General features: G+C 38.9%; 1 protein-coding gene across 1 annotated transcript; it reads left to right on the top strand.

The window, feature by feature from the left end:
* The first annotated feature begins 9,396 nt into the window (after positions 1-9,396).
* On the top strand, positions 9,397-11,471 carry LOC112171426. The gene is made up of 2 exons (XM_024308611.1): positions 9,397-10,225; positions 10,690-11,471. The coding sequence occupies exons 1-2, from the start codon at positions 9,397-9,399 to the stop codon at positions 11,469-11,471; spliced, it is 1,611 nt and encodes a 536-aa protein (XP_024164379.1).
* Positions 11,472-15,979: the final 4,508 nt, after the last annotated feature.

Raw genomic sequence — 15,979 nt, 5'->3', positions numbered from 1 at the left:
AAAAAATACATAGAGTATAGAGCCACAGCTTAAAGTTATGTTCTCTCTTTTCTCCCCAACAACCCTTGCCCTTTCATGAGTTGATCTCAGCACACAGTAATGATATTTAAGTTGGCCCTTCTATCCATCAAGGACAGCGCGTGAGAAATGAGAACTGGGAAAGTGAATATGGACTAAAACGCTTCCTCTTTGATGAGGAAACCCCCAACCAGACCAAACTCTACACAGTGTCATCAATCATGTCTGGTTCGGCTGGGGAGATACTTGGAGTCGTGGAAGACGGGGAACTGCATGCATAGTTGTAGACAGGTCATGTGAAATGATAGAACAAGACGCTAAAAGGTGTCTACAGATATCATAAGATTTCAACCTAGACAAGGATAACTGCATACTGCTGGTAGGACCATGTGACCAACTTGTAACCTTGGAAAGAAGACTCGTGAATGCAACTCAACAGAGGATTTTAAAAGAGGATGAGATAGACATAGTTAAGGTTGTGCTCCTTTTCAAGGAAAGGTGGGTGGGGGTGGAGGCTGTGGGGCAGTGGGGGAGTCAGAATTTGCGTTAAGGTGGGTACTTACAAAATATAATAATACTTATTTTTGTTAGCAAGAACAATGAATTATGGAATCACTATGTTTGCAATAAGAATATGAACAACATGAATTAAAACAAAGGGTTAATGCTCATACACCCCAAATTCAGGAAAATACTTTTCATACACCCCAGTGTATTATTTTTGTTCCCTCTTACACAACATTTTCTCACTTTCCTTCCTACCTACCCATCTCTTCAAAATCCCTACCATTAGTACCCTTTATTCCTTTCTCTAGCAATTTTCTTGGACGTCTTAGTCTGTCAGAGTCTGCATCTGCATATGTCTCTTTCATATAGTTTGCTATTTACTTTTGTTTAATTAATGGTTTTAGAAACGTGGTGGGCCCATCAGAGTTTATATTTGAATATATATATGAAATTGACAGTCATCCTCTAAATTCAAAGGTAAACAGTGAGTACTACTATTCATAATTACGATTGAAGACAGACTTGAATTGGTTGCAATCTGCAAAAACACTAGTAAAGAAATGCATAAAGAAAGAGAAAAATTGAGAAAACTAAAATCCTATCGAGATAGTCTCGATAGAGAATCTCCCAATTATTGGGATATTATTTATAGACTTCAGACTAGAATCTATAGAATAGAAGAAGAGATAGATAATCTCCTATATGTTCTGGAAGAGGAACAAAAACCTCTTGATTATTTGAGCATTGGTTAGATCCGCACATCACTGGTATTAGAGCTTGTAAAATAGCTCAAGGAGTTCTCCCCCCTCCTTAATAGGGACTATGTCCGAATTATTATTAGAGAAAATAAATTCTCTGCTGAAATCTTTTGATGAGAAATATCAGAAGCTGTTACTAGAAGTATCTAGATGTCAGTCGACTCTAGAAAAACTACCTGCTATAATCCACCAATTGGAAAGATTGGAAAACAAACTGGATTATATCAAAGAACTTCCAAAAACGAAAGAAGAAAAACTGACGAGTGTCAGTAGAAAAATCAATGAACAGCAAAAAACGCTGGAAAAAATACTGAAGGATAAGAAAATGCCTACAGTAAAGAAGAAGACTAATGGGTTCAAACCATTAGAGAAACCAGACTCAAATCGTGTTCCAAACATGATTTTTCTGGAACCATCTACTAGTCAGACTAGTATCCGGTATGAAAACCCGGAAAAAAGAGAAATGAAGATGTTAAGCATCTTTGGAAAAAAGAAAGGAGTCCAACTCCTAAATTCTGAAGAATATGAATACAATGAAATCGAGCACGAGGTAAAAAACGCCTCAATTCCAAAGCTAGATTTCAAACAGATCTACCGAAGGGGAACATTTGACCTGATGGACAGCCATCATTTCAAAGTACTGGAATTCACAACCCCCTCAACATCTGGAGAGACAGATCTCTTGATGATCACTCCAACTGAAGTTGCCAGAGCACAAGCAAAGAAGTATCAGTTTATGCACATTGGAGCAGTCCAAGTCGGCATAAAGCTTTTGGCAAGAGAAGGCATCAACAGTTCAGTCCTATGTGTCTTGCAAGACAACAGACTGACAGACTTCCAAGCTAGTCTATTGGGAACTCTAGAAGCAGCACTGTGCAATCAGGTAGCATATTTCAACTGCTTCCCCAACTTCACCACCAGCTTGAAGGATGCAGCCCACTGTCTCCGACTGAGAGTCAAGACAGATGGCATATCAATGAAAGAAGATATGCAAGAATTGGCAATAGTATACAGAGTGTACTATAAACTGATGAGCACCACAGTAGAACCAAAGACACGGATCTCCAACATCCCTGGTCTCACTACTGGATTCCTCACCAGCCAGAAGAACCATTCACAGCAAATTCACAAAGTTGCTTGGAATGAAGTAACTTTTCCTATTGAATGGAAATTATCCGGTCCAAAGCTACCAGCAGAAAGTGCAAAAGCAAAGATCTACAAGAGTAGAAGAACTGGAGAAATCAGCCTCAACTTCGACAACCACAGAAAAAGTGATGTCGGTCCTGAGAACATCAGGATAAACAACAACCTTCTGAGAAGAAGCTACAGCACCAGAGAAGCCGGTGTCAGTGGTACAGAACCCACTATGGAAGAGCCAATATCAGAAGAAGATCTAGAAGCTGATCTGAACAGACCAGTCCACATGCTCAGAGCTGAGAGGCTCTACGATCTTTACAAAGAAGCTGAGAATTGTGAAAATCCTGAACGATTAGAAAAACTAATCGAAGAGATAAAAGAATTCAAATGTAGAAAGACGAGAAAGGTCTTTCCTTACCAAGATCTTGAAATGGAAGATACTAAAAAGAAATTCTTCAAGAAAAAGAAGAATACTCATCAGCATAAACAACAACCGAGCAAGAAAGCTTGCAAATGTTGGTTGTGTAAAGCTGAAGGGCACTATGCCAATGAATGCCCGGAAAAGGGTAAAAGATCTACTAAAGCTCTCTTTGAAGAATATGAGCAAATAGTAGAATCAGCAAACATGAAAGGCTATGAGATAGTCTATTCAGATGATGAAGAAGACGACAGGTCAGTTTACTCTGCCTGGTCTGAAGAAGAAAGTTCATCAGAAGAAGAGTCAGATTCTGAAGTAGAGTACTTCGAGTCTAGGCAGATGAACGTGCTGAGAATCAAAAACTGGGAAGAAAGCAAGACAGAAACTTTCATGTCTTCTTATCAGGTGAACCCTGGTACATTCGTTTGTGACTACTGCTTATGTCACGAAAAGAATGGTCTCCCTATGTTTTGTGAAGAGTCTAAGAAGACTTATCACAAAGAATGCTTCATAGCTGAAGCAAGAAGAAAAACCAAGAAAGGTGTTGTCAGCCAGTTGGTTGAGCAAGAATATGAAGAGTACTTCGCTGAGAAAAAAGTTAAAAAAGTTGAAACTCTGTTCCAGGAAACCATGGAACCCTCTTCCTCGAAAAAGGAAGAAATCATCGATGAAGAAGAAGTCGATGAAGATATTGAACTGGTTGAAATACCAGAAAATGTTGAACTGGTGAAACCACCAGAAACGATAATTCCTACAAATTGGGATGATGATTCTGACAAATCACCCACTCAGGAAAATGTTCCAGAAGAATGTAAACCATTCATTCCAACGGAACAAGCTCAAGAAAATGAGCTTCATCAATCGAAGGTCGTCTCTACCAGTAGATACAGCAACTACATAGAGATTGGACTAAAGTTCCCTGATCACAGAAAATATCATCTACATGCCTTTGTAGATAATGGATCAGGATTTACTGTTGCAAAGAGATTTGCAATTCCAGATGAACTCTGGAAAGAAGACAAGAAAAAGTCAGCTACTGGTGTCACATTTGATAGGAGCCATCTCACCATGAAGAAAGTAGCAAAGAATGTTCATATCTCCATCGGTGGAGGAACATTTATCATCCAGAATGTTTGGCAATCTGACGGCCAAGGATCTGATTTCCTGTTGGGAAATGATTTTATTCTCCAACAAAGATTCATTCAGAATGAGGAAGCGATAGGCTTCAGGAAAGGAGAACGGGTGTTCTGGGCAGACCGACTCACACAAGCAAAAAGTGTGGTAGGTCCGGGTTTTACTACTCAATATCAGAGATCGCAACAGAATAGTGGTGATCTTACCCCCTACAAACCCAAATTTGAGCCCATACTCCAAATCAAACAACAAGAAGAGTTGCTTGTTGAAGAATCTTAAGAAGAAGAAGAAGAAGAAGAAGAAGAAGAAGAAGAAACTAGTGAAGATGAAGAAGATAGTTTCATCCATGAGCATAACCTCAAGCACTTTCAGAACAAGCTTGAGTCTCAGCAAATTCCCACTCTTGAAAAAATCAAGAAACTACTCGAGCAGAATGTGGATACAAATCCTCAGAAGTTTTGGGAAAAAGACTCAGTGGTCTGTGAATTAAGATTGCATGACATGAACGCTATCTGCCATGTCAAAGCCATTCCTCAGTACAAAGAGGAAGATCAGAAAGAATTTAGAAGTGATATTGAAGATCTCCTGAAGAAGAGATTAATTCAACCTTCCACTAGCCCTCATCATGCTCCAGCATTCTACGTGAGAAATCATGCTGAAAATCTACGAGGAAAAGCTAGAATGGTTATTGACTACAGAGATGTCAATAAAAAGACTGTCAAAGACGGCTATCAGATTGCTCAGGTTAGAGTACTGATCAACCAGCTCAGAGGAGCTAAAGTCTTTTCGAAATTCGATGCAAAGTCGGGTTTCTGGCAGGTCAAGATGCATCCTGAGAGCATTCCTCTCACTGCATTTGGAACGCCTCAAGGACATTACGAATGGTTAGTAATGCCTTTTGGTCTCAAGCAAGCTCCCTCAATCTTCCAAAGAAAGATGGACAACATCTTCAAGCATGTGGCGGAGTTCTGCGTCGTCTATATAGATGACATCCTGGTCTTCTCCAAAAACAGAGAAGAACACATGAAACACCTCCATGAGGTAGTAAAGCTGATAGTTCAGCATGGAATTATCCTAGGCGAGAAGAAAATCCTCTTTATCCTCGATGAAGTTGATTTCCTAGGGATAAACATCAAGAATTGAGTCATAAAGCTCCAACCACATATCCTTGAAAAAATCTGGAAGTTCCCAGACAAGATTCCTGATGCTAAGAGTCTAGAGAGATTCCTTGGTGTCATAAATTACGGGAGAGATTTCATCCCCAAAATCTCAGGGTTAACAGCAATGTTATCTCCTAAGACAAGTTCCAAAAGAAAATGGAGCTTCACTGAAGATGATGAAAAGATCGTGAAGCAGATAAAAAATCTCTGCAAAAACCTCCCTCCTCTTCAACAACCAAAAGAGAATGATGAAATTATCCTCCAGACAGATGCGAGTGATAATTACTGGTCCGGTGTGGTTCTGGCGAGAGCGCCTGGAACTAACATTGAAAAGATCTGCAAATTTTGTAGTGGCAAGTTCAGCCCTGCAGAATTGAATTATCCCACAGGGGAAAAAGAAATTTTAGCTGTCAAGAAAACGATTTTAAATTCTCCAGCATATCTTGGAAAAACCTTTACTGTACTCACCGATTGTGCCAGAGTAAAAAAATTTAAAAATTTTAAACTTGACAAAGCTGCTGATAGAGGAAGATTAGCAAACTGGCAATTGTTTCTTAACCAATATGATTATATTGTTGAATTAATTGCAGGAAACAAGAACTATCTTCCAGACGCATTGACCAGAGAATTGGCAATGTTCAGCCAAAGAGAAGACGACGAAGGTCGTAATCCCAGAAGCAGAAGGACTGGGAAAGAACAGGAACCTGAAGAGGATCCAAAAGAAACCAAGGAGAAAATCCTTAAAAGGTTTCTGCTAAGCTCAAAAGGCTTGGCTACAACTGATCAATCCCAGGGTAAAGGATTGGCTAGCCCGTCTCAAACGGCAGACGGTAAAGGCACATCAAGACCGTTGACGGCTGCTGCTTTGCCAAAAAGCAGACCAACTCCTAGTGGAGTTATAAATGTTTTTAATTATGAATTAAGAACTTTTGATACTCCTGTGTTCAGAACTGGCAGGAGACTAGCTTATCACCAGAAGGCAATCCTGGATAATCTCTTATTTGCCTTTCAAGAAAGAAGCAGTGGTCTGATGTTTCCAGCCCTCTTTGCATTAGCTGAAGAGCTTTACGCAAATGGTAGGCCACAAGGTCAAGAGCTTCTTACGCAGCAGAGTGCTGTCAGAAAAGAAAAATTTTCCTTCCTTGAAAGTCCAGAGAGTGCTAAGGTCCCTATCATGGCACTAAATGAATCAGACTGGCATGAATTCCATAGTCTGATAGGAAGGCATAATCCAGAGAACCTAGTTCCTCCAACTCTCTTTATTGTCGCAGGACCATATGTTGGAAGATACCTGGTAAATGTTCAGAGTGAACATCCCCAAGAACACAAGCTTTGGCTTGTTGAAAATGGTTTTGTCCATAATCTGTGGACTAAAACTAATGATGATCTGAAAGGTTTGCCGCCAATCATTGTCAACACAGTCAAGAATATCAGGAAAAATGACTGTATGCTTCGTCTGAAGTTCAGATCCACTCCTCCAGAATGGATCCAGAAGGCAAACGGTGAGGTTGAATATATTCCTCCATATCATTATGTGAGAATTATTCAGAGAAGATATCTTCAACCAGCCTGTGTAGCATACAACGGCCAACCAAATTCCAGCATCCCTTGGATGAAAGCCATGGCCCTTGACTACATCAAAAAGATCATCTCTGAAGATGTCAACAATACCTTCCTGGCAGCAGGAGAAAAGACAATCATCACTGCTTACGATCATCCTGACGTAGTCAGCAGTGACTTATTCCTATCTCTAACCAGAAAAGAGATAGACTCGACAATGGCATGCATGCGCTGGGTGGAAAAGCTTGAAAATGACAACCACCACAAGATGTATGTTGATACAGACGTCGAGGACAATGCTACAACAACTTGCATGACCCAGACAGACAACAAGTCCTTTGTCTTTGGCCATCAGTCTGAAACTGATGAAAATATGTAGCTTCACGGGTGAAAAAAGAAAGCATCAAGACAAAAGGCAACTATTTTCTTTTTCAAAAGATACTTTTGCTTTTTCATAAAGAGAAAGTAAAAAACATTTCACCCTAACCACTTTTGCTTTTCCCTGGCCGACCTCCACCAGCAGGAGCACTCAGAAAAGCAGGAGTCACGGAGTTGTTCTGTACATTTTTGTATTTTGAATTCTAGTTTGAGTTCCGCTCCCTATATAAGGAGCTTTAGCTTCTCTTAGAAGGCATTCGAAACGAGAGACAGAAAAATATTCTCTCAAACAAGAAAGCCATAGTAGCAGTGTACTTCCTTTCCTGTCTAGGTGTGAAGTAGTGTGCTTTCAGTACAAGTAAGTAACTGTCCTCAGTCTCATGGATAGCTAAACAGCTTTTGCTGTTTACCTAAGAATGAGGCTCTGATTGTTTAAAATCTATATGTATATTTGAATAAATTAATTCAGATGGATGTTCACCCACTTCTTTAACTTATAAATTCAGCTTTATGTTTAAATTTAAATGTCATTATCATACTCATCTTTGTCATTCATAGTGTACTATGTAAAGTTTAACATTCGAATGCATGCATCTCATGGAAATCTTTAAGTTCTAAAACTTTACTGTTTATCTGAAAGAAGCAGTTTTAAAAACAGAAAAAATTACGACAAGCAGCAGTGATTCCGCCCTGTGAGTAGTCGCTTAGACAGGATGTCGTTAGGCGAAATGTGGCATGTTGAAGGCTAGTCTTGTTTTTGTTTTGACGTTCTTTTAACTGTTCCTTTTAGTTGAATAGAACTGTAGAAGAATCTAAAGGTCAACATAGGATACAGGAGGCATTTGTTTGTTTAAACCATCCCTGTTAGTCATTGTTTATCAACAATAGTGTAATACCAAAGTGTTGGGCAGTTGGGAAAAATACCAAGGTTTGAGTATACGGGAAAAGACCTTAAAACAAAATTATAAGGTCTGCAGAGCATAGAGGGCAAGTTGTAACCTAATTGAAGAATCCCCATGCACTTAATTTTCAGAGCCCTGCAATTAGGTGGCATCAATTGCTCATTTTCCTGTACCAACAATATTGTTCTTAGCTAGCTTTGCTATTCCTAATACTTCATAAAAAATAAAAATAATATTTCATAAAAAATAAAAAATAAATAAGCTAATAACTATATTAAAGTTGGGTTTTTGTCAATTTACCCTAATTTTAGAGTCAATGCTCCCACTTACTCTATTAAGTTTTTTTAATTCTCACTTACACAAAATACTCTAAAGAGTTATTTCATTTTACACAAAAGTTCAATTTTTACATCTTTTTATTGACATTTTTGCCTTTTTCTTAACTACCCAGCGTTCCACCTGATTAAACCCGTGTGTTTCAAAATTTCGAGCGAACGAAGAGAGAGAAGCTTCGCTTAGAGAGAGAAGCTCTGGTTCGCACGATAGAGAGAGAGAACGAAGAGAGAGAAGCTTGCATGGAGAGAGAAAGAAGCAATGTTGCTCTATATTTCAACTCTGCTTCAGCTCGGTTTGAATTGTTTCTTCGATTTCAATTCCATTTCTTCAATTTTTTTTTTGGATCCATGTTTGCTATTCACCTTCGTTGAATCTGAGTTTGTTTTCTTGTGCGTTTTGTTATTTCCAAATCGTTGCGCTAAGTATGGTTTGTGTTTCGTTAATTTCATTTTTTTTTTCTTTTTCGAAAAGCGTGAATGTCATCTTTGATTTGGTTCCATTTGCTATTTTCATGCTTTTGTTGTGCTAAGTTTGATCTGTTTCGTTGTGCTAAGTTTGTGTGGTTCAGTTTTAGAACAATACGATCCGTTTCAGTATTTGTGAAGTGTCTATTGCTCCCCAATAGACCCATATTGGGGGTCAATAGATGGTTCACAGAGCTGCTTTTCTTCTTTTTTGATACGCCTAGTAAACTGAAGTTCAGCAATAGTTGTTTATATATAGTAACTTGTTTTTGTTTTGTGAAGTGATTTTGGTGTTCCAGACTCCTCTATTGGGGGGCAACAGTGGTTTGATTTTGTTTTGTTTTTTACTTTTTTTCTTTTTCTTTTCAGGAATATGGATAGTTCCTTGGCTGTTAAATGCACTCATTCTGGACAAGGTTTCATGTTTCGTATTAATCAATGTATGAGCTATGCTCATTTGTTTGAATACACTTGTGAACGTTTCAAGTTTTCTGCAACTGATGGTATTGAGCTTCATTATTCGCTTCCTGGATGCGCAATTTTTTTTTTCTTTGCAATGATGATGATTTCCAGATGCTGTTTAGCGGTGCCAAGATTTACAAGTTGGATTGTGTTGATATTACGATGTTGAAGAATAGTGTAAGTTGCAGCAAAAAAGCTTCTGTTTCATTTGAAGATAGCTGCTCTGGTATTGTGGATGAAGATGATTACCTCACTGAGGCATTTAGGACTGAAGTTCAAAATTCTTACTTGTCGAATGAGTGGGCTAGTTACATTCAATGTGTAGGGCAGAATTTTCGTGGTGGTTCCCCTAAGTTTCTAGACAAGCTTAGAAAGTTTGCTATTGAAGTTGGGTTCAGCTTTATGTTTATTAGAAATGATTGGGACAGAATTCATGCGGTTTGTTCCAATTGGGGAACCGAAGGATGTGAGTGGAATGTCCGTGGTTATGTATTGCCTGCAAATGGATGCTTTATTATTGGTGAGTTGGACAATGTCCACTCTTGCAAAGGTGTTCTTCGGAAGCAAAAACATGAGCTTTTGGGATCAAAAATTGTCAAGACATGTATTGAAGAGGACATTAGCTATAACTTGTCATTGAAGCCGAGGGAAATTATCAACAAGTTCAGGTCAGCTTATGGGTTTGATATATCGTACAAGGTTGCTTGGAAAGCAAAGCAGAAGGCTAGGGAAATGATTTACAGTTCTAAGGCTAATTCGTTTAACATGCTAACTTGGTATAGGGAAGCTGTGTTTGAGACTAACCAGGGATCTTCATTTATTTTGGAAGTTGATCCATCGAGCAATCGGTTTCAGAGGCTTTTCCTAGCTTATGCAGGCTGCATTCAAGGCTTTGAATTCTGTCTTCCCCTGTTGTATGTTGATGGCACTTTTAGAAAGAGTGTCTACAAGGGGCAGATTCTTTGTGCAACCGGAAAGAATGGAAATCATGGTAATTTTCTAATGTCTATGTTCTTTTATTGTTATTTTTGTTGAAACTTTGCAACGGCATGCTCCTGTTAGTGATGCAGCGGCACGCTGCAATTATGTATTGGCCCTCAATAGACATCTATTGTCCCCCAATACTCCTTTATTTTCTTGTGATTTCTTTCCCCTTTTTGTTTCTTTTATGTTTATTATTGTTTTTGGATTATTTTCGTTGAAATTGTGGAGCGGCACGCTGCAATCATCTATTGCCCCTCAATAGACATCTATTGTCCCCCAATACTCCTTTATTTTCTTGTGATTTCTTTCCCCTTTTTGTTTCTTTTATGTTTATTATTGTTTTTGGATTATTTTCGTTGAAATTGTGGAGCGGCACGCTGCAATCATCTATTGCCCCTCAATAGACATCTATTGCGCCCCCCCCCCTCCCCCCCAAATATACTTACGTCTTTTTTTCTTTTGTTTTTGTAGCTTTCTTTCCTCTTGCAATGTGTGTCTGTGATTCTGAGACGGATGCTAATTGGTCTTTTTTTTTCAAACACTTGAAGAGCTTGATGGAACCTCATGGTAGAGTGATTACGTTTATTAGTGATCGAGGTGTTGGACTGTTGAGTGCTTTTGATAAGATATTTCCTAGTAATCCTCATCTTTTCTGTTACAAGCACTTGGCGCATAACCTTATGAGTAAATACAACGGTAAAAGGTCTTCTGTTTTGAAAGATGATGTTAAAAAGAAGTTTTTTGAGTTGGCTTATTCATGTACTGAAAAGGAATATTGTTTCCATTTAAGAGAGTTGAGAGAAGTTAGTGGCGCTGATATTATAGATTCATTTCTTGCTGATATGCCTCTTGAAAATTGGTGTCGCACATTTTTCCCTGGATGCTGTTATGGAAATATGGCTAATAGTATAGCTGAATCTTTTAATTCTTGGTTTGCTGTTGAGCGTGAGATGCCAGTTTACACTATGCTTGATCAGACTCGGATTAAGGTGATGCAGATGATGGGTGAAAGGAGAGACGAGGCTCATGTTTGGACATCACAACTTACTCCTGTTATGGAGGGTCGTTTGAAAGAAGGTATGGAGAAAGCTTGCCGTTTTAATGTGCATTACTCCCATACAAATATTTATGAGGTTAGATCAAAGTATTATTATGTTGTGGACCTTGGAACTCCTTCATGCTCGTGTAAAAAATGGCAGATTAACTGCTTCCCTTGCTGCCACGGTCTCACATGTTTTGTGCGATCATGTTAGACAGGATTATGAGCAATTTCAACTGCAGCTTTATTATCACAGAATAAAGGCATGGCTTTCTTCTGCTTGAACCCCAAATCCCTCAACAAGTGCTTTAACCACAACATCTCACAAACTCCACGAGCCATTCCTCTATATTCTGCTTCAGCACTAGAACGAGCCACCACCTTCTGTTTCTTACTCTTCCAAGTAACTAAATTCCCACCTAAAAATGTAAAGTATCCGGAAGTGGACCGTCGATCAGTTTTACAACCTGCCCAGTCTGCATCTGTATATCCCAAAACATCCAAATGTCTATGCTTAGAAAACACCAACCCCCTTCTAGGAGCATACTTCAAGTACCTCAAGATCCGAACTACAGCTTCCATATGAGCCTTACTAGGATTATGCATGAATTGACTCACAACACTAACTGCATAAGCTAAGTCTAGTTTAGTGTGTGACAAATAAATTAATCTTCCAATTAACCTCTAATATCTTGCCTTATTCGTGGGTACTTGATCTGGATACTCAGCTAACCGATGGTTTTGCTCAATGGGTGTGTCAGCTGGTTGGCAATCGAGCATACCCGTCTCTGCTAATAAGTCAAGGACATACTTTCTCTGGCTCAACATAATACAATCTTTTCCTCTAGCAACTTCAATTCCCAAGAAATATTTCAAACTCCCCAAGTCTTTCATTTCAAATTCTGTTGACAATGCACTCTGCAACTTCTTAATCTCCTCAAGATCATTACCTGTCACCACCATGTCATCTACATAAATAATTAAAGCTGTAACTTTACCCTTCTGATGCTTAAGGAATAGGGCATGATCTGAATTACTCTGCCTGTACCCAATCCTCCTCATGAATGTTGTGAATCGACCAAACCAAGCTCTTGGAGATTGTTTGAGGCCATATAGGGACTTCCTTAAACGACACACCACCTTGACTCCAGTGGAAGTGCCATATCCCGGAGGCAAGTCCATGTATACTTCTTCATTCAAATCACCATGCAAGAAGGCATTTTTAACATCAAATTGTTGCAGAGGCCAATCAAGATTAGCAGCTAGAGACAGAAGTACTCGGATTGTATTGATCTTTGCTACTGGTGCAAAAGTCTCATCATAGTCCACACCATACTTTTGGGTATAACCCTTCGCTACTAGCCTTGCCTTATACCTATCCACCGAACCATCTGAATTATGCTTCACTGTATACACCCATCGACACCCAACTGTTTTCTTTCCAGGAGGTAGTGATACTAACTCCCACATTTGATTTTTTTCAAGTGCATCCATCTCCACAGCCATTGCTTTTGCCTACTTCTCATCCTTCATTGCATCCTGCACTTTACTAGGAAGTGACACAGAAGATAATTGATTCACAAAGGCTATATACGGTTTAGACAACTTATGAGTAGACACATAATTAGCTACAGGATATTGGGTCTTAGCACACAAACTTGGTTCATATTTCTTGGTAGGCTAGCCACGGTTAGACAGTTCTGGTAAGACTTGTGTTGGAACATGTGTATAATCAGTTAAAGGAGTAACACTATCAGACAAACGTGGGTTATAGGACAAAGGCAAACTACTACGTACCTCAAATGAAGATTGAACAGGGGAGACCACTGATGGAGAGGGAGAGACTGACTGATTAGGAGCTTCTTCTTGAAGGGTAGACGATTCAGCAATTGTCTTTTCTGTTTCAGAATTCACAATGCTCTGTTCGGCAGTTGCATGGCGAAGAGTAGACGATTCAGTAATTGCCTTTTCTGTTTCGGAACTTGTAATGCTCTGTTCGGCAGAGCATTACAGGTGTGTCGTTGGTTTCTGGGGCATTGGACACTTCCTCTTCACTAACCGATCGATCATTTGAGATAAAGCGATTGATCGTTAGCCCTGTTTGGCACTGTCCTTCATAAAAAACACCCTGCTCCCCCTGACTATGAGTCTTAGAAGGTGGAAAATAACATGTATCCTCATTGAATGTCACATCTATGGTGACATTAAATCATTGAGATGGAGGATGATAACACTTGTATCCTTTCTGCTGAGTCCCATACCCGACAAAGACACACTTGAGAGCCCTTGCATCTAACTTAGAACGTTGGTTCTTATAGAGATGGACATAGGCTACACAACCAAAGACACGAGCAGGAAGGGTATTAAGAGATGGGATAGAGACATAACTAGACAATACCTCGAATGGAATACGAACTTGAAGAGAGGAAGATGGGAGACGATTAATAAGATGGGAGGCACACAACACTACCTCTCCCCAAAGGTATTTAGGCATATTGGCACTAAGGAGAAGGGCGCGACCCATGTCTAACAAATGACGATTCTTCCGCTCAGAGACCCCATTCTGTTCTGGTGTTTTTGGGCAAGTGGTTTGGTGAACAATTCCATGAGATTGGAAGTAATCACGAAATGAATGATTAAGAAACTCCCCCCCATTATCAGACCGAAAGACCTTAATACAAGCATCATATTGGGTACGAACAAGATTATGGAAGGCTGTAAAGGTAGAGAAAACTGCATCTTTTGACTTAAGTAAAACAACCACTACACCAAAAATCTTATCAGACAACGGCAGAAAACCGATGTGGGATTTGGAGTCCCACCGTTGTAGAGTGAGCCGTTGTCTGATGAAAAATCTGACAACAGTGGAACACAGTTGTGTGATAAACACACAGACAACAGGTATGTGTTATAACTGTTGTGTGATAGCTCAGCAGATGCCAAGAGCAGCTGCGCAGCAGTTGAGGCGCTGTCTTCAGACAACAGTGCCAATTTTAAGTTGTTTATGTTAAGCGCATCAGACAACATTTTTTTATTTTGTCTGTTGTCTGATTGATCTTCACACTTCAGTTGTTGGACTATATCTGTTGTGTGATTAACTTTAGGACAACAGAGTTCAATTGGTTCTGTTGTGTGATTAACTTTTAGGACAACAGAGTTCAATTAATTCTGTTGTCTGAGTATAAATCAGAAGACATTGATTCGTTAAAAACCGATGTGTGATATGATTGATTACAATGTGTTTTTGTCCCATTTTTAGCCATTCAGACAACAGGCAGTGATCATTATATCTAATCTGTTGTGTGATCATTTGAACATCCCATTCCTAAATTAGATTGTGCATTCATTTGGTCCATTTACCAAATGAATTGTACTCTATCAAATACAAACATTGCAAACCATCAAATGATTCATATAACCAATACTTTAAACTTCAAAAGCAAAAGGGGTGCATTTCTCAATCATTGAAACCAACATTTTACACAAGAAAAGCATTCTAGTGCATGCCCATCTACTTGGGACATCAAAAGGCTGATACACATATATATTGTTCCAAAACATGCCACACATGGTGCATGACAATGTACCAGCAGAGAAGCATAAAAAAGATGCTTTCCTTATCTAAAATGTACCAACAACAAGTGCGCTACTTCATGACTCGTGCACATATGTGTTGACAACAAACTTCCCCCACTCATTTCGCACTTGATCAATATCCGCTTGGGTGTATTGGCTGCTGCCTCTCCTCTCCCACTGAAATCAGTTTATTATATCAAAAGGATTAGTTAATCATTTTGGTGAATGAGGCATGGACATAATAACAAAGTGCTAGTACTGAGTTTTTTGTTCTTCAAACATAACTTCCTTTGCTTTTCTTTCTTCTGATTTCCTTTGCTGTTCTCTAATCTCTACTAAATTTTTGTTCTTGTCACCCAACTGATAACATTGAGCTTTCCTCTAATCTTTCAACTCAAAATCAGCAGCATCTGTCCATATATAGGAAGCAATATATATCTAAGGCAGGACAAGTTGAGCATGACAAGTTGCTTTTAGAACCTAGTTACTAACACATGAAACATTCAAACTAAGATATTGAGTACTGACCTCTGTTCAGAGTCTTTGCTTATTTAGAACCAATGATTCTCCTACAGTAGCAAAAGATAACATTAATCAGATTGACAATATCAAACTAAGCATGAAAGAAAGATACTGTGACAGGACATCTCTGGAAACTAAAAATTTTTCTTTAAAAAGAAACTTAATTTCTAATTTAGTAAATCTAACAGCTCAAACTCAAACAATTGTAGGGGTGATAGGAAGTTGGAACAAATTGTTCAACACGTCAAAAATTCATTCAAAGTATCCCAGTATTGACAGTAAAAAGTGGTCTCAAGGGGGCAGGGAGGGAAAAAAAAAATTGAACAATGCATCAAGTTTCACCTCTTCATCAGCTCTTGTGCCCGTCACTGAAAATCACAAAAAAGGAGAAATGGTACCAATATTCAGGTCAAAGGAAGTTACATAGCCACAGATAAGGGGCAATTAAATGCTCAAACCTGTAAAAATTCGCCTGAAAGAAACAAAACAAGGCTAAAAGTATATGTAAGTTTGAACTGCCTAAAATTCAGCCATCTTCTCCTTTAATTTCTTTTTCAAAGCACTATAAAAGATGAAATTGGGCAAAGTAAGATTTGATTGAGTTGGCCTATACAACTCTAACCT

Source organism: Rosa chinensis, chromosome 6 (assembly GCF_002994745.2).
Source record: "Rosa chinensis cultivar Old Blush chromosome 6, RchiOBHm-V2, whole genome shotgun sequence".
Classification (NCBI taxonomy): domain Eukaryota; kingdom Viridiplantae; phylum Streptophyta; class Magnoliopsida; order Rosales; family Rosaceae; genus Rosa; species Rosa chinensis.
Note: the sequence above shows the minus strand (reverse complement) of the source record. Positions and strands in the feature narration are given on the sequence as shown.

Coding starts and splice junctions, on each gene's coding strand:
- LOC112171426 (XM_024308611.1), top strand. CDS start 9,397: ATGTTGAAGAATAGTGTAAGTTGCAGCAAAAAAGCTTCTGTTTCATTT. Junction 10,226..10,689: donor CGGAAAGAATGGAAATCATG/GTAATTTTCTAA, acceptor TTGTTTTTGTAG/CTTTCTTTCCTCTTGCAATG.